The sequence below is a fragment of the Hibiscus syriacus genome, unplaced genomic scaffold, assembly GCF_006381635.1.
Source record: "Hibiscus syriacus cultivar Baekdansim isolate YM2019G1 unplaced genomic scaffold, ASM638163v2 tig00003507_pilon, whole genome shotgun sequence".
Lineage (NCBI taxonomy): Eukaryota > Viridiplantae > Streptophyta > Magnoliopsida > Malvales > Malvaceae > Hibiscus > Hibiscus syriacus.
The window spans coordinates 1292740-1311748 of NW_024061975.1; the positions used below are offsets into that span (position 1 = coordinate 1292740).

Sequence of the window (19009 nt, forward strand, 5' to 3'; positions counted from 1 at the left end):
ATAGTTTAAGAGGTAATACGAGACAAAAAATTAGAATGCAATGAGAAAAAATAATATATTTTATGGTTTAAATTGTAAATTAAGCCTTTTTTAGAGTATATTTTCAATTCTAAGACTATTTTTTCTTTTAATTATGTCAAATAATTTGGTGTGATTTACTTTTTAAAAATGTAATGGCGTGGTATGTATTAATGCATACATTTATATTCTTTTATGATTGAATAAATATGATATATTTTGTTTTTTTTAATATGTAAAAATTTTCCAACTATATATATATATATATATATATCGTCATATAAGGAGAAACTATTAAGTGATTTTAATGGTAATAGAAAATATTATATTTTAAAGGAGTTAAATTCGAGCATCTGATCTGTAGATTGTATAAGCGCAATTAATGGCTAAGAAAATAATCACATAATAATTACACATTCTGCAAGATAGATAGATTAGAAACGGCTAAATAATTACAGTGAATGAGCTAAATTCACAAACAAAATAAAAATTACAATGATAACTCATACAATTTAACCAAAACAAGGCCATTGAAATCTAAATTTATTTCTGTTTTGATCTCCAAAACTAGGTGATTTTCTAATTTGCAAGTCAGTCCCTCAATCCTTGTTTGGTATATAAAAGGAATCTTTCCATGTCTTTACTTCGTCCTTTTTCTTTTCTTTCCAAATTCTCTCTCTCTCAAAACAATCGGTGGCTTTGTGCCTGGTCCTTTGTGAAGTGTCACCACTAATAAAAAGCAGACATATTGTGTGAAAAACCAGAAAAAAATTTCGGTTCAATCCATCCACTTGTTCTTGCTTCCATTTTCCTTGCTAAATGTGCTTGGCTTGGTAGGTTTTTCATGTCCCTTCCTCCCCTTTGGCTACTCCATGTTTATCCTTTCCACCTAGTTTCTAATCCCCATCTAGGGTTTTCTGTATTCTTTTGCTTTTGATGATGAGGTAGTCTGGGGTTCTTTTGCTATTTTATTATTTTCTTTTATAGTATTGTTTATGCTGAGCTTAATTTGGAAAGAAAAACTGTAAAGAGATTAATTTCGTTGCTTTTTATATCACTGATTCCTTTCCTATGCATTTTCCCATATCTGGAAATGTTTTCTCAGGTCTCAAACTTGCTTCTTTCCTTGTATTTTGCTCGATCTGTGGTGAAAACTATTTTTTTTCTCGTTTCTGGGTTTTTTTTCCTTAGTTTGATTTCTTGTTAATAAAGTAAATCACCTTAGATTGGTAATATTGCTGTTTTGGTTTCTTTAATTGTACTTTGTTTTGATTTTGTATGGAAAGGTCTGGATAAATTGGAGGATGACGAGGCAGAAAATCCAGATCAAGAAGATCGACAACATAGCGGCGAGGCAGGTGACTTTCTCCAAGAGGAGAAGAGGGCTTTTCAAGAAAGCTCTCGAGCTTTCCACTCTCTGCGACGCCGAGATTGCTCTTATAGTGTTTTCAAACACCGGCAAGCTCTTCGAGTACTCCAGCACCAGGTAAACATGGCTCTTTCTTCTTCCCTCTTCTCTCAATATTATATGTTTTTTCCTTGATTCTTGCTGTACCAGTGATTTAAATAGCGGTAGGCCATCGGAATAGCGGCATTTATATTATGGCATTGAATGAAGATCTTTAGAATCAAGAAAACTGTGTTCATAGTATAATCCTTAATGACTGAAATGTACCGGATTCGTATATATTTATATTAAAAACTTTCTTCCTTTAGTAAAAACATAGGCAGTGCTACTGTAAATTGAATCCCACTAGATTCTTAAGATGGAAGATGATATCGTTCACGTGAAAGTCCGATATTTTGTTCTGCAGCATGAAATCCCATTGTCAATATCTTCCGAGCTCATAAAATATGGAACAAAGGTCGGCAGACTTGTACAATGAAGAAGAAGTTTTAGTTTTGGAGGTCTTTCTAAAACATAGTACTCCAACACTGTGGAGAAATAGGTGGAGTACGTACTACTAAAAATAGTTTCTGATTTGAAAGTGATTATGATTTTGATTTGATAATGTAAATCATTGATACAAGTGTTTAATACTTATTTAACCCTAAGCATATCATCTACATAATAAAAAGAAATGATCAAATTTTGCCGGAGAACGAGCATATCTTTGCTAATATGCATATATAGTATTAACTAGATATATTTCACCACAACCAATACCAGCAAATCAGTAGCTCTTGTATAAAAATAGCCTCTACATAAACTAAGCAATTGCTCGGTTTGAATTTCTGTGGGTTTGTTTATGTTTATATTTATTTGTGGCATGGAACCCCATCTTTGCAATGCATACTTAGGGTATAATATATATATATATAAGAGTTACAAGTACTGAGAAATTGCTCTCTATCCTAAGTACGAGGCTAGTGATTGAAAGGCGAAATCTTCAGTCGGAAAGGATTGACAGATTGGATCCAATTCCATACCTTGAGCAGCAGGTTAGAACTTTGAACATCTTTATATCCTTTTCTTCTTGCTTTTTTTTATTAGGGATATTTGATCTTTATTAACTATTAAGTTTCAATCATACATATATATATATATATATAGTGAGGATAATATTGAATTACATAATGTACAGTTCTTTTAGTTTTATATAGATTTAAAATCGTTGGATGAGTGAAAATAGATAATTCAGATTAACAGCAGGAAATGAGAAGATATTCACTGAAAAAAACAATAAATTAATTTCAACCATATATTTTCACTTAGTCAACGGTTTTAAATCTGTAATAATTGACTCAATGAGAAGATCTCTTTTTTAATTTGAAAATGTTTCTTATTAGAGATTCTTTTTCTTATTATTGTAAGTTCGAGTTTAAATTTATATTATTTTCCTTTATAGTATGATAAATTATTTTAATATTTATGTATAATTAAAATTTTCTTTCAATACACAAAATAATCAAAGCATGCATCAATGGTGTATGAAGCCAACAAAGTTAACTTTATTACCTTCGAATTTCTTGCTATATTGCTTTAATTTTCCATTTCTCATGAAGTAATCATATCGGATATATATAATTAATAAAAAAAACACTCGAATGGTTAGATACAGTGAAGGTTGGAGAGTGTTAGCCCAAAAAAAATTGAATCTCACAAAAAAAAACAAGATTTGACGAGGTTTCTGTCTACCTCAACAGGTGAAATGAATAACAATCTACTATAAACGTAAAGAACACAAACAATAAAAGCACATGATTCACATGTATTTCAAAACTCGGTATAGATATCAAAACCTTGTATATCTCAAAACATTCTTCCAACATCCCTACAAAATTATCTCTGTAACTTAAGCCCCAAAAGTTACAGTTATCCAAAGAAAGATTACATCTCTCCAAAATAATTCTGTCTCATATTAACTTAAAGACTAAGACATAACCTCTGTTTATAATAATTATTTTATAAAATAAACCTAATTACCTAATAATCTTTATCCACTAAAATTATAATAAAATTCCACTTAATTGCCAATTATAATTTAAGTCATAATATAAGAAATCTCCTCATTGACCTAAATTTCGTCAAAAAAGTAGTCTTCAAGTCTTCAACAACTTCAATATTTATGTAAGACGCATATTTGTTGAAACATCATGGTCAAGTCTTCAACAACTCTAACTCTTATGCAATATTCATTTAAGTATCACTGGATCAATCGAAAATTACTCTCCTGCAACTAAAAACTCATTGCAACAAATTCATCTTGCATGCCTCTAAAAGCGCTAATAAAATCCGTAGCAACAAATTCTTTCAAAACTCCACAGCCCGAACCATAGCTATGATACAACTTGTAAGGAATTCGAGAGCAAAAAATAAAAATAAAAAAATAACCAAAGTGATATCAATATAAAATAAGACATACACAAGAAACAAGATTTAACGTGGTTTGGCCTTGTCTACCTCCACAGGTGAGATGAACAACAATCTACTATAAACATAGTGAACACGAAGAGTACAAACACATGATTCACATGTACCCAAAACTCGGTATAGATATCAAAACCTAATATATCCCAAAACACTCTTCCAACATCGCTACATAATTATCTCTACAGTATAAGCCTAAAAATTACAGAGATCACAAAAAGAATTACATCTCTCCAAAATAATTCACCTTAAATTACCCTAAAAACTAGTAAATAATCTATATTTATAAAGTCAAATACTTTATCACCAAAAATTCTCATATAATAAGAATTCTTACCTAAAATAAATATTTATTTTGTTAAATAAACCTAATTACCAAGTAATCTTTAACAACTAAAAATATAACAAAATTCAACTTAATCACCAATTATAATTTATATAAAAATATAATAAATATATATATTAATATGTATTTATATATTAAATTAAAACTGATAATTTTAAGATAATTTTTTTTATATGTCTATGATTTAAACTTCTAAATTATAATAAAAATAAAAATAAATTTCTTAATTTTTTTTTTCATTTTTCTACCTATCACTTCACAAATCTTCAAACTAATTATCATAAATAATAAGTCATACTCGTCTAAACTTAAACTATTTTTAAATATTAGTTTTCTCACTTATGTCCTCAACCAATAATGTTGAAATAATTTTTTTCGGTTAATTACTTACATAAGGACCTAACCTATTAGGATTTGCTCATATAAGGGCTTAACCTTTTAAAAATGATCAAATAAGGGTCTAATATTTTTAAATATACTCAAATAAGGGTATTCCTTTACCTTGATTGAACGAGGGGCCTAATATTTTCGAATAAGGGCCTGATATTTTTTGAATCTGCTCAAATAATCACCAATTTGATTAAATTTGATGATGTGGTATTATTATTGTTGTTTCGTATAACAGCAAATTCAACTTTTTAACATTTATCCATGTTCTCACTTTGACCCAATTTTTTTATAACTTTATATCTCAATCTTCAAATTAGGCAAAATACTATTTTTAAAAAGTTGATTAGACTGCTAAAATTTTAATAATTCTAATACGACAACTCACATGATAATCCATGTATATATATATATATATATATATATATATATATATATATATATATATTTCATTGGGTTTTATAAACTTTTTTAAATGGACATTTTTAATTTTTTATAATTTTGATGTACATTTTGAAGTGTGTATGAATTTCTAGACATGCTTACACATCAGAACTGACACAAGTTTTTTAATGGTCCAATCTAGTTTGATGTCAAAAAGCAAAAAATAGGTTGAATTTTAGAGATTAATGATCAAAATGTCCAAAAAAATAGAATCAAAATGATAAAAGGAGTAAATTTTGGATATTAAATTTGATATTATATCTATATTATGAAAGCAGTGTGAAATTAAAATGAAATCCTAATTGATATAATAAAAGAAATTTTAATCTCATTTTAATTTAAAATAATTTTCATATTTTTCGAAGATACGTTCCTACTTTCAAAACTATGGAAGTTTAGAGATTTATTGTGTGAATGTCCCTTTTTATTTAAGTTTCATAACAAGCAGTCATCTCCACGTTCTTCATAGCTCCTAGAATCGTCTTCACACCATCTTTCATCCTTCCTTCACCATCCGACATGTTTTTTCGCTTTTCATCACCCCTTTGTGATATCAAAACAACCTCACCACTCACCTGACGATTTTCTTGTCCTCTCATAGTCGCTTAGCTCACTACAACCTTACATCCTCCACCCATCTCTCGTCATTGTTGCTCTTCTACAAATCACAAAACCTTCGAACACCATCTTTTCATCGTTCTTATCAATTTTCTCTCCCCACATTCATTACTCTTATAACTGCTTTATTTTCTAATATTGGGGATTTATTAAATTATCTTGAATTATAACCAATTTGATAGAATGTGTAAGTTTTAAGGACTAAGACTATTATTTATAACATGCCACATCACTATTTCCCAAGTCAACATTCAAACCTAATGACAGATGACCAAAATAGAAATGAAACATGACATTAGGTAAGCTTTTGAAAAAAAATAGTTGGGTGACCAAAACAGAAACACATGAATTGGTGGGTGACCAAATAGGTAGTTAACCCTAAATTAATTGATTATAGTAGTAAATTAAAAAGAAAAAATGTTGTAAAAAGATTAGGTTTTATTTGACTATTTAAAAGATTATCCTTGACTATTTAAAAATTGTGTAAGCATTTAACACTAAACTATCAGTAAAATCTACTAATACTATATTAAACTTAATATAAACATAAATTAACAAATTTAACCAAAAAATATCAAAAGAGTGTATGAAACAAATTCAAAGTGTAAACACCAAAATAACAATTCATAAATATATTAAAATAATAATTAGGGTTTGATTTTGAGTGTAGTAAAATAATAATTACTAATTAATAATTTAGTATTTTAATGATTTATTAAAAAAATTAATAGATTATTAATTTATCATTTTTTATTATCTATTAGTAAATTAGTAATTTTTGAATGAAATAATTTTTTAATATAAACTAAAAAGTTATATAAAAATTAACGAGTTGCTTGTGAACTTATCGAGTCAAGTTAAACTTTGCTCGACTCATCTCGTTAAGGTTTCAAGTCAAGCTCGAGTTCAAGTCGAGTCAACCCGAGTTAAGCTTTTATTGGATTTTGATTGAGTTGAGTTCGAGCTGCTCACAATCTGCTCAATTCATTAAGAACCCCTAATTATTACTTAATATTTTCATGTTTTATATTCTTTTTATTGTTTATGTCATTGTAAAATGTGTCACACCCTCGACTCGTACACAACCCGGATATGAATATGAGGTGCAACATTACTTTTCAATGCTTTGACTCTTTGAAAAATCCGACTAAAATTTGACTTTTTTCTTTATTTTAGTGGCGAAGCCCTCATTAACACGAGTTAAAATCGAAATTAATTTTAGACAGTGAACAAATATTTAATATATTTACATAAACCTTAATTAGTATAGTTACAAAACAGATCAGAGCATTTGCGATTTAAACATTTATAGTACATGCCAACAAAATTTCAAAATAACAAAATCACCTACTATTCAAATCGGTCTGATCTGATCTTCTTCAAAGGATATGTTGTCATGACCTAGCTTTACTATGTTGACTTCTTTGAACCTATGTGTGAAAACACTCACACACTAAGTCTTTGACTTTAGTGAGGCATAAATGAACATAATAAAACATTTGCTTAAATATTTCAGGATAAACATTAAATACGAAAAACAAGATACATTTCATAAAAATAACATATATTGTCATGCACTATTCAATTCATATTAACTAGTTTAAATAGCCTAACGCATATCACTGGGAACTCAAGGTATGTGAGTACTTTGAGGTAGTACACTGCAATTGCAGTCGAAACTACCGTGTATAATTTTGCACCGAAGTGTCACGTAAAATATGCACCGAAGTACTACATTGATTTGTCCCGAATGACCACATAAAATTGTCCCGAAGGACTGCGTAGAGTCCCTCTACTCTTAGCATGTCAATTATACCTCTAATTCTAATAGCACATACTTTGGGCTTTAACCATATAAATATTTCACATAGCATTATTCAAATTATCATTTATTCATATAAAACATATATTCATAGTAATTAAATCAAAACAGTGCTTTTGAAATACGATTTAGGTAAAACCATAAAAATTAATATAAATAACTATTCAAAATTTTATTTTAGTTAAAAATCATTGGAATTTGACTTATCACAAGTCTTCTTCCCTTGTATTAATGCATTAAAGTAGTATGCTCTCACTTTTGCCTCACTTAAGTCCAAAGCAAAAATCCTTTTCACTTTCGCTCAATCTCTTTATTACGTCGATTCGTTTGGTACTTGCTTTCGATCGAAATCTACACATTAACATGACCAAAATGAATACTGAAGCTCAATTAATTGTTAGTCAATCAACATTTACATAAACTAAATAAAACACCTAATTCATAATTTCAAGCTGAATAGTATCGGTACTCTACACCCAATATCGATATTTCCCTTCTATGGTACCGATACCTACCTCAATATCGATACCCAATTTGCTTTCAGGAATTTCCTTTTCAATTATAGTATCGGTACCCTACTATTGGTATCGATACCCCCAGTATTGATACTACCCTTTCAGTATCGATTATGTTCATCTTATTCATATAGTGTCGATATTGTTCTTCCAGTACCGATACCCTTGCCCATAATTCACTAATTTCATTTCGAATTTGACCCAAAACCCATCTAAATCTCATAGGTTCTAACTCCATTCATGCCCTTAAACTCAATAACACTTATCACAACCAACTTTCATCAATTAAATCCTCTTTAACATCTAAAAGTTTCACTAGAACACTTAAAACTAAAAATCACACTCATTCTTTAAACATGTTCCCAACCCTTTCTAATACTTAAAATATGCACTGGTTATTCCTCATAGGTCAGGTCAGATTAGACTTCTATCTCTTCTGGTGCTATGATGTGAGAAGGATCTGATCGATATCTTCTGAGCATCGAAACATGAAAAACATTGTGTATCTTCTCCATTTCATGTGGAAATGCTAACTGATATGCCACTGGTCCCACTCTCTTTATAATCGCATGCAGTCCAATGAATATAGGACTGAGATTTCCCTTTCGACCAAAACGAAACACTTTCTTCCAATGAGAGACTTTCAAAAACACTTTATCTTCTACTTGATACTCAATCTCCTTTTTTTTCAAATCCGCGTAGGACTTTTGTCTGTCTTCTGCCACTTTAATGTTATGCTAGATCACTTGGACCTTTTCTTCTACTTCTTTAATCAAATCAGGACCAAGAACATCCGGATTTTTTAATTCATAGCAATTAAGTGGTGTTCTATATTTTCTTCCATACAACACTTCATACGGTGCCATTTTAATGCTCGATTGATATATGTTATTGTACGCAAACTCTACGAGTGGCATATACTTCTCCCAAGATCCATGGAAATCAATTACACACGCCCTTAACATATCTTTCAAAACCTGAATAGTCCACTCAGTTTAACCATCTATCTGTGGGTGAAAGGATGTGCTAAATTGAATCGAGTACCCAAGGCTTCATGTAAAGACTTCCAAAACCTTGACGTAAACCTTGGATCTCTGTCAGATACTATTGAACTCTGCACTCCATGAAGTCTAACAATCTCCTTGATATGTAATTCAACATATTTATTCATTGAATAATTAGTTCAAAAAGGAATAAAATGTGTTGTCTTCGTCAATCTATCAACTATCACCCAAATATATTCTTTTTTATTTGGTATTAATGGTAACCCTGTTACAAAATCCATCGTAACTTTCTCCCATTTCCATTGAGGAATGGAGATCGGTTGTAAAAGTCCTGAAGGTACTTGATGATTAGTTTTTACTTGTTGGCAGGTTAAGTACTTTGCAACAAACTTTATAATAGCTCTTTTCATACCTGGCCACCAGTATCAGCCTTCTAAATCTTGATACATCTTGTTCCCTCCTATATACATAGTCAATGAACTACAATGTGCTTCAAAAAGTATATTTTTCTTCAATTCTTCATCACTTAGAACACAAACTCGGCTTCTGTAGTATAAACATCCATCATAATTTACTTCAAAGTCTTTGATTTCACCTTTTTCCATTTGTTCCATTCTTGCTAAACATTTTTCATATCTCCTTTGTAGCTCCTTTATTCGCTTCAATAATAAAGACTTTAGCTTTAATTCAGCCACCAGAGTACCACTGTCCTTTAAAAATAATCGGGCATCTAACATGCGTAAAGCTGAAAAAGTCTTTCGGCTAAGTGTATCAGCTACAACATTAGCCTTGTAACACCCCAACCCGTACCTGACCCGGATACGAATCCGAGATGTCACATTAACTTTTTTAAAACCACATTCTTACAAAATTTCAAAATATTTGAACTTATATTAAGAAAATATGATCATATATTGTTGAATTGTGTTCATTATAACCAATTTAAGAAAATATACATTTTATGAACAGTAAAATAAGGTATGAACAGTAATGAACAGTTCTTTTATTTGCTAAAGGATTAGTTCTTTCACCACTCACGTTCACTTCAGTTCCTTCTGGACTTCTCAAAGTTACCATTTTATATCAACAATCAACATTTCCATAATAACGAAACAACCAATCCATTCCCAGAATTACTTCAAATTCATCAAAAGGTAGTTCCATTAAATTAGCAGGAAATTTAATTCCCTGAATCCTTATGGGGCATCCCTTGCAGACCTTATTCACTCGAGCAATGTGCCCTAAAGGATTAATTACTATCACTTCATTACTCGTAGCTTCTAATGGATTTCTCAATTCTTTTATTAATTTACTGGTAATACAAGAATAATTGGAACTCGGATCAATCAACACCAATAATAATTTATCATACAGCTGAAAAGTACCTGTTATAATATCGGAATCATCATGGTCGTCACTTGTCTTTAAATTGTACACCCGTGCGGTAGAGCGAATTTCAGGTTGTGTAGAGGATTCAGACTGATTCCTTCCTCTACCTCTTCCTCGTCCTCGCTGTGAGACAGAAACATTTCTTTCAGATGGTGCAAACTCACCAACCATTAATGGACAATTCCGGATAAAATATACGAAATCTCCGCATCGAAAACAGACTCCAGAAGCCATTCGATATGTTCCAAAATGATTTTTCCCACAGTGCTGACATTGTCTTACTTGACCTTGATTGCTCTCCCAGTACCGGATCCCATTGATTGCGTCTGTCGAACTCTCATCTGACTTGCTCCTCTAGCAGAAGATACAATTGATTCTGATCTAGCTTGAGGTCGGAATCTTGAATCCCTTCCTCTTTTTGGTGGTGCTGTGCTTGAAGAAGAACTAGTTCTCTTAGACGTCTGAACTCTTGAGTCCCCAAATCTCTCATTCTGAGTTATTTCAAGAGCTTTAGCACGATTAATCACCTCTTGGAATGGGGACAAGTTCAACACTATCAGCATCTCTTTCAATCTAGGGTGCAAGCCCTCCAAAAACCATTCACAAACATCTTTCTCCGTAGTCACAAGCTCCGAAGCAAACCAACTCAGCTTATTAAATTCATATTTATATTCGTATACGGAGCGATTCATTTGCTTCAAATTCATAAACTCCTGCTTCATTTTCCTGATGAATTGATCTCCAATGTATTTGTCCTTAAACTCTTCCAAGAACAGAGACCAAGTTACTTGACCACTTGACATTCTCATTGTAACATTCGTCCACCATATTCTAGCTTGCCCTCTAAGTAATGACACAGTTCCATCCAGCTTCTCCACGTCAGAATAGTAGATACCATCTAACATTATTTTCAAATCATTTAACCAAAGATCCACGGCAACCGGACTTTCCTCGTCTTCTTCCTTAAATTCGGGAGCTCCTAATCCTCTCAACTCCTTTGCTACATTTACTCTGGGAGTTGATGGAGCAGGAGGATGGAAACGCGTCAATACTGCATCTAACGTTCTAAAGAACATATCTTGATCAATTACAGACACTCCAAAACGTGTTTATTCTCCACCTTGCCTGGCCAGGGCAGGTGAATTACTGCTTTCAATGGGCCGATCATCTCCCGCTTCACTTCGAGAACTATTATGTTCGGACATCTATTAAGACACAACCATATCATTCTATTAGCAAAACAACATACTCATTACTATACCAGATCAAAAGTTTTCACTATTTTGTTGGCTTGTATACCTTATAAGACACTCTAGACTTCTACTAAACCGTAGCTCTGATACCATTAAATGTAACACCCCAACCTGGATACGAATCCGAGATGTCACATTAACTTTTTTAAAACCACATTCTTACAAAATTTTAAAACATTTGAACTTATATTAAGAAAATACGATCATATATTGTTGAATTGTGTTCATTATAACCAATTCAAGAAAATATGTTTTTTTTAAAACAGTGCATCGATGCATTGCTACGGTGCACCGATGCATAAAACTTCGAATACAAATTGTGCATCGATGCACTGCTACAGTGATTTCGTAAAACTTACATAAAACTCGTAAAAATTTAACCGTTCATTACTTTGCATTTATTTTTACATAAATATGTTTAAAACATTACAAAACTCGATCAGAGCATAACTACTTAATTTACCGACTTTGTTTACATGCCAACCCATTTTCACCTAGTAAGACATATTATTTAATCTACTTCTGATCTGACCTTCCAGTGGGGTTATGTTGTTCTGCTGAGCTTATAATGGATACCTACGTGTAAAACACTTACACGCTAAGTCATAGACTTAGTGAGGCATAATAATAATGACAATAAAATATGATGAAAATGTCATAATGAAATGCAATATCATGAAATCATATATTCAATTCATACAAATTGCATAATCATGTATCTTACCCATAATATGATCAAATTAATCATCATGAATTCATATAATAAGTTCAATAGGTTCAATAGCCCATGATACAATACTGAGAACCCGAGGTATGTGAGTACTGTGAGGTTGTGCACTATGATGTCACCACAGCTCGTATAAATTTGCACTGAAGTGCCACGTAGAATTTGTCCAGAAAGACCGCATAGAAATGCACCGAAGTACCACATAGAATTGCACCGTAGTACTATATAATATGTCCCTAAGGACCACATAGAAATTCATTAAGAATCATACACATATACCAAGGATCAAGTAGGTGTCTCCAAAGACCTCATACATGTTCCAAAGAATACATATATGATCGAAGGACCACGTAGAATTTGTCCCGAAGGACCGCGTAGACCCTCTACTCTTGGCATGCCAACTATACCTATAGTTCTTATCTACATAACATGGGATTTTACAGTTCACATAGTTTATATCGCGTAGACATATTATTTGCATACCTTTATCACATAGACATATTATTTTCATACCTTTATCACATAGCTCATATAACTTTTCCTGCATATTCATGTCACGTAATACATATAATATGAATTCATGTCATGTATCATAATATGGAATGTTATCATGTGTCAAAATATTGAATCTAGACTTATCTCAAGTCTAGAACTGAATATACTACTATATTCATGCTATGCATATGCACTCACCTATATCTCTTTGCCTTTTCCTCGATCAATCTTACTTGTCACTTGTTTCAGAACTTGTTTTGACTCGATATCTACATAATTATAATTGTCAAGATAATTATAAAATTCCTAAACCTTATAATTCGATACTAATAACTTGAACTAATTTAATAAACCCAAAATTCAATTTTCCTTTAGGGGTGTACCGATGCACTATGGATACATCGGTACACAAATTAGGTTCGAAATTCCCATGCATCGATGCACCTTCAATTTTGCCTTAGTGTATTGATGCCCATTCATAGTGCATCGATGCACATGTCAATAATAACTGGTTTTACCCAAAAATTCCACAACTTTTCATTAAATTTCCTCATATAAAACTCCTTTCATACCACTAAACTTAACTACAACCATTTTAACTAACTTTTATCATTCCAACACCTTATTATCTCCCATATCTTATCCAAATTCTTAAGGCTAAGAATCATACCAAATTTTCCATGTTATCCAAATTTAATTCTAACACTTATAACTTATTATTCACACCCATGACAAGTCAAATTCAACTTCTAAATTCATTTATACATCCTTATTCAAAATTTCACTAATCCATTTCCTATCTTTAATCCTTCATAACTTACAAATCTTTGAGTTTCTATGATATTTTTCATCTCCATCATCTTTCCTAAAGCTTCATGAATCAAACCCATACTTTAATTTAAAGGATTAACCAAAAGAAATCCAACTTACCTTGGCTTATGTGCTTCAAGGTTGGGAGAAGAAGATGAAAATGTGAAATCTCTGGAAACTCTTGTTTCCTAAAAATGGGTTCCACATGGGTTATAAAATACCCACCACCCATATTTAATTATTTTCTTAATAAAGACCCATTTACCCTCTTAACTTCTCATTATTTGCTAATTCATCCTACATGAAATATTTCCATTAAATCTTTCAACTTTTTAATTTATTTACTTTGATCACTGAAATTTTAAAATCTTACACTTAAATCACTAATTCGGTATTGAGGATGTTACAAATCTCCCCTTTAAAAAAATTCATCCTCGAATTTTCATTGCACGAACAAATGAGAGTACTGATATCACATATCCTCTTCACGTTCCCACATTAATTCTTTTACCTTGTGATTTCTCCATAGCACTTTGACCAAAGAAAGTCTTATTCCTTAATTGTTTCACTTTGTGAGATAATATCTGTATTAGTTCTTCTTGATAAGTCAGGTCAGATCGGACTTAAATCTCTTCTGGTGTCACGATATGAGAGGGATCAGATCTATATCTTCGAAGCATTGAAACGTGAAAGACATCATGTATCTTTTCCATTTCAGGTGGCAAGGCTAGTTGATATGCCACTGTTCCCACTCTTTTTATGATCTCATAGGGTCCAATGAACCGATGACTCAACTTTCCTTTCCGACCAAACCGTAATACTTTCTTCCAAGGAGATACCTTTAAGAACACTTTTTCTCCAACTACAAATTCAATTTCTTTTCTTTTGAGATCATAATAGGACTTTTGTCGATCAAATTCCACTTTGAGATTATGTTGAATTTCCCTAACTTTTTCTTCCACATCTTGAATCAAATCCGGACCAAGAATACTTCGATCTTTGAGTTCATACCAGTTCAATGGCGTACGATATTTTCTTCCACATCTTGAATCAAATCCAAACTAAGAACACTTCGATCTTTATGTTCATACCAGTTCAATGGCGTACGACATTTTCTTCCATATAAATCCTCGTAGGGTGCCATCTTGATACTGGACTGATAACTATTGTTGTAAGCGAACTCTTCCAGTGGTAAATACTTCTCCCACGACCCTTTGAACTCAATTATGCATGCTCTCAACATATCTTCCAAGATTTGAATAGTCCTCTCTGATTGTCCATCAGTCTAAGGATGAAAAGATATACTAAAATTTAAGCGAGTTCTCAACGCTCCATGTAGGGATTTCCATAATCTCAAAGTAAATCGAGGGTCTCGATCAGAAACTATAGAAACAAGCACTCCATGTAATCTAATAATTTCTTTAATGTGCAACTCTGCATACTTTTCTATAGAGAAATCGGTTCTAACCGAAAGGAAATGTGTTGACTTAGTCAATCGATCAACAATCACCTATATTGAATCTCTTTTGTTCGGAGTCAAGGGTAACCCCGAAACAAAATCCATCGTCACATTTTCCCATTTCCATTGTGGAATGAAAAGCGGATGCAATAATCCTGACGGAACTTGATGCTCAGCTTTAACTTGTTGGCATATTAAACAATTAGACACAATTTCGATGATGCTCTGTTTCATCCCTGGCCACCAATACCGATCCTTTAAAACCATATACATCTTGGTTACACCCGGATGCATCGTTAATGGACTGTAATAAGCCTCTGTCAATAAATCTTTCTTCAACCCCTTATCATCCGGTAACACTATTCTTCCTTTATAATACAATTTCCCATCTGACTTAACTTCAAAATCCTTAATCTCTTTATTCTTTACTTGCTCTATTCTTTTCAAAAACATTTCATCTTTACTTTGTAATTCTCCAATTCGATCCAACCACGTTGGTTTAAGCTTTAACTCTGCATATAGACCACCGTCTCGAGTTAAAGATAATATTGCATTCATAGCTCGTAAAGCTGCAAACGTTTTTCTGCTTAAAGCATCTGCTACCACGTTAGCCTTTCCGGGATGATAGTCAATTATCACATCATAATCTTTTAAAAACTCAACCCATCTCCTTTGCCTCAAATTAAGCTCTTTTTGAGTCATCAAATACTTCAAACTCTTATGATCCGTATACAAGTAACAACGTTCTCCGTATAAGTAATGACGCCAAATCTTGAGAGCAAACACTACAGCAACCATTTCCAGATCATGTGTCGGATAATTTTTTTCATACGCCTTTAATTGCCTCGAAGCATAGGCCACCACCTTGACTTCTTGCATTAGCACGCATCCTAATCACTATACACCACAAAATTCTTATATGTTTCAGGTTGAACCAATACAGAAGCTTCTGTCAAAATTTTCTTTAAAGCTTCAAAACTTTCTTGGCACTTCAAAGTCCAGATAAATGGTACGTTTTTTCTCATCAGCTTTGTTAAAGGTAGCACTATCATCGAAAAATTCTTAACGAATCTCTAATAATAACCGGCAAGTCCAAGGAAACTCCGAACTTCAGACACATTCTTTGGAACTTTCCACTCTATAATGGCTTTAATCTTTTGAGGATCCACTCGAATTCCTTCTGCAGAAATCACATGTCCAAGGAACATCACTTCATTCAACCAGAATTCACATTTAGAGAGTTTAGCATAAAGTTTCTTTTCTCATAAAATCTGTAACACCTTCGTCAAGTGTGAACTATGTTCTTCTTTGGACTTTGAATACACTAGAATATCATCAATGAACACCACCATGATCTGATCCAAATAGGGTTGGAATATTTTGTTCATGAGATCCATGAAAGCAGCCGGTGCATTTGTTACTCCAAATGACATTACGATAAACTCATAAGGACCATATCTCATTCTATATGTCGTCTTTGGGATGTCTTTCTCTTGAATCTTTAATTGATGGTAACCAGAACGTAAATCAATCTTCGTGAATATCGAAGCTCCCTTTAACTGATCAATCAAGTCATCAATTCGGGGAAGGGGATACTTGTTCTTGATTATCACCTTATTGAGCTGTCGATAGTCAATGCAGAGACGCATTGAACCATCATTTTTCTTAACAAATAACACTGGAGCTCCCCAAGGCGACACACTAGGTCAAATAAATCCCTTTTTTATCAACTCTTGTAATTTCTTCTTCAATTCCTACAATTATTTTGGAGCCATGCGATAAGGTGTCATTGCAATAGGAGCTGTTCTCGGTATTACTTCAGTTTGAAATTCTACCTCTCTATCTGGAGGTAATCCTGGTAACTCAGTAGGGAACACATCAGGAAATTCTCTGACTATCGGAATCTCATCTAAACCTTTCTCTTTAACTCTTGTATCTACTATGTTTGCAAGGAAACCTTGACATCCTTGTAGCATCAATTTCTTTGCTGCCATTGTCGATATTACATTTGCTAAAGGATTAGTTCTTTCACCACTCACGTTCACTTCTGTTCTTTCTGGACTTCTCAAACTTACCATTTTTAATCTACAATAAACATTTCCATAATAACAAAACAACCAATCCATTCCCAGAATTACTTCAAATTCATCAAAAGGTAGTTCCATTAAATTAGCAGGAAATTCAATTCCTTGAATCCTTATGGGGCATCCCTTACAGACCTTATTCACCCGAGCACTGTGCCCTAAAGGATTAATTACTATCATTTCATTACTAGTAGCTTCTAATAGAATTCTCAATTCTTTTATTAATTTACTGGTAATATAAGAATAATTGGAACCCGGATCAATCAACACCAATACTAAATTATCATATAGTTGAAAAGTACCAGCTATAATATCAAAATCATCACGGTCGTCACTTATCTTTAAATTGTACACCCGTGCGGTAGAGTGAATATCACGTTGTGCAGAGGATTCCGATTGATTCCTTCCTCTACCTCTTCCTCGCTGTGAGACAGAAACATTTCTTTCAGATGGTGTAAACTCACCAACCATTAATGGACAATCCCGGATAAAATGTCCAGCAGCTCCGCATCGAAAACAGACTCCAGAAGCCATTCGACATGTTCCAAAATGATTTTTCCCACAATACTGACATTGTCTTGCTTGATCTTGAGTGGCTCTCCCAGTACCGGATCCCATTGATTGCGTCTGTCGAACTCTCATCTGACTTGCTCCTTTAACAGAATATGCATTTGATTCTAATCTAGCTTGAGGTCGGAATCTTGAATCCCTTCCTCTTTTTAGTGGTGTTGTGCTTGAAGAAGCACCAGTCCTCTTAGACGTCTGAACTCTTGAGTCCCCAAATCTCTCATTCTGAGCTCTTTCAAGAGCTTTAGCACGATTAATCACCTCTTAGAATGAGGACAAGTTCAACACTATCACCATCTCTTTCAATCTAGGGTGCAAGCCCTCCACAAACCATTCACAAGTATCTTTCTCCGTAGTCACAAGCTCTGAAGCAAACCGACTCAGCTTATTAAATTCATATTTATATTCGTATACAGAGTGATTCATTTGCTTCAAATTCATAAAATCCTGCTTCATTTGCCTGATGAATTGATCTCCGATGTATTTGTGCTTAAACTCTTCCAAGAACAGAGACCAAGTTACTTGACCACTTGACATTCTCATGGTAACATTCGTCCACCATATTCTAGCTTGCCCTCTAAGTAATGACACAGTTTTATCCAGCTTCTCCACGTCAGAACAGTGGAGACCATCTAACATTATTTTCAAATCATTTAACCAAAGATCCGCTGCAACCTGACCTTCCTCGACTACTCCCTTAAATTCGAGAGCTCCTAATCCTCTCAACTCCTTTTCTACATTTACTCTGGGAGTTGATGGAGCAGGAGGTTGGAAACGTGTCAATACTGCATCTAACGTTCTAAAGAATACATCTTGATCAGTTACAGGCACTCCAGAAGGTGTCTGTTCTGCACCTTGTTTGGCCAAGGCAGGTGAATTACTGCTTTCAGTGGGCCGATCATCTCCCACTTCACTTCGAGAACTATTATGTCCGGACATCTATTAAGACACAACCATATCATTCTATTAGAAAAACAACATATTCATTACTATACTAGATCATAAGTTTTCACTATTTTGTTGGCATGTATACCTTATAAGACACTCTACACTTCGGTTTATGCCGAAAATCGACTAAACCATAGCTCTGATACCATTAAATATAACACCCCAACCCGTACCCGACCCGGATACAAATCTAAGATGTCACATTAACTTTTTTAAAACACATTCTTACAAAATTTCAAAACATTTGAACTT

The 19009-nt window shown here is 32.9% G+C and overlaps 1 protein-coding gene across 3 annotated transcripts in view; it reads left to right on the forward strand.

The window, feature by feature from the left end:
* The first annotated feature begins 658 nt into the window (after positions 1 to 658).
* The window catches only part of LOC120178470 (MADS-box protein SVP-like), a 28429-nt gene continuing 10078 nt past the window's right edge, over positions 659 to 19009 (forward strand). The window contains exons 1-3 of one of the 3 annotated variants that reach the window (XM_039184305.1): positions 659 to 851; positions 1305 to 1504; positions 2379 to 2460. In XM_039184305.1, the coding sequence (XP_039040236.1) occupies positions 1323 to 1504; positions 2379 to 2460 (264 nt within the window). In that variant the 5' untranslated portion in view covers positions 659 to 851; positions 1305 to 1322. Of the gene's footprint in view, positions 852 to 880; positions 963 to 1119; positions 1166 to 1304; positions 1505 to 2378; positions 2461 to 19009 lie in introns of those variants that run through there. The other 2 variants (XM_039184317.1, XM_039184312.1) reach the window with 2 other exon arrangements.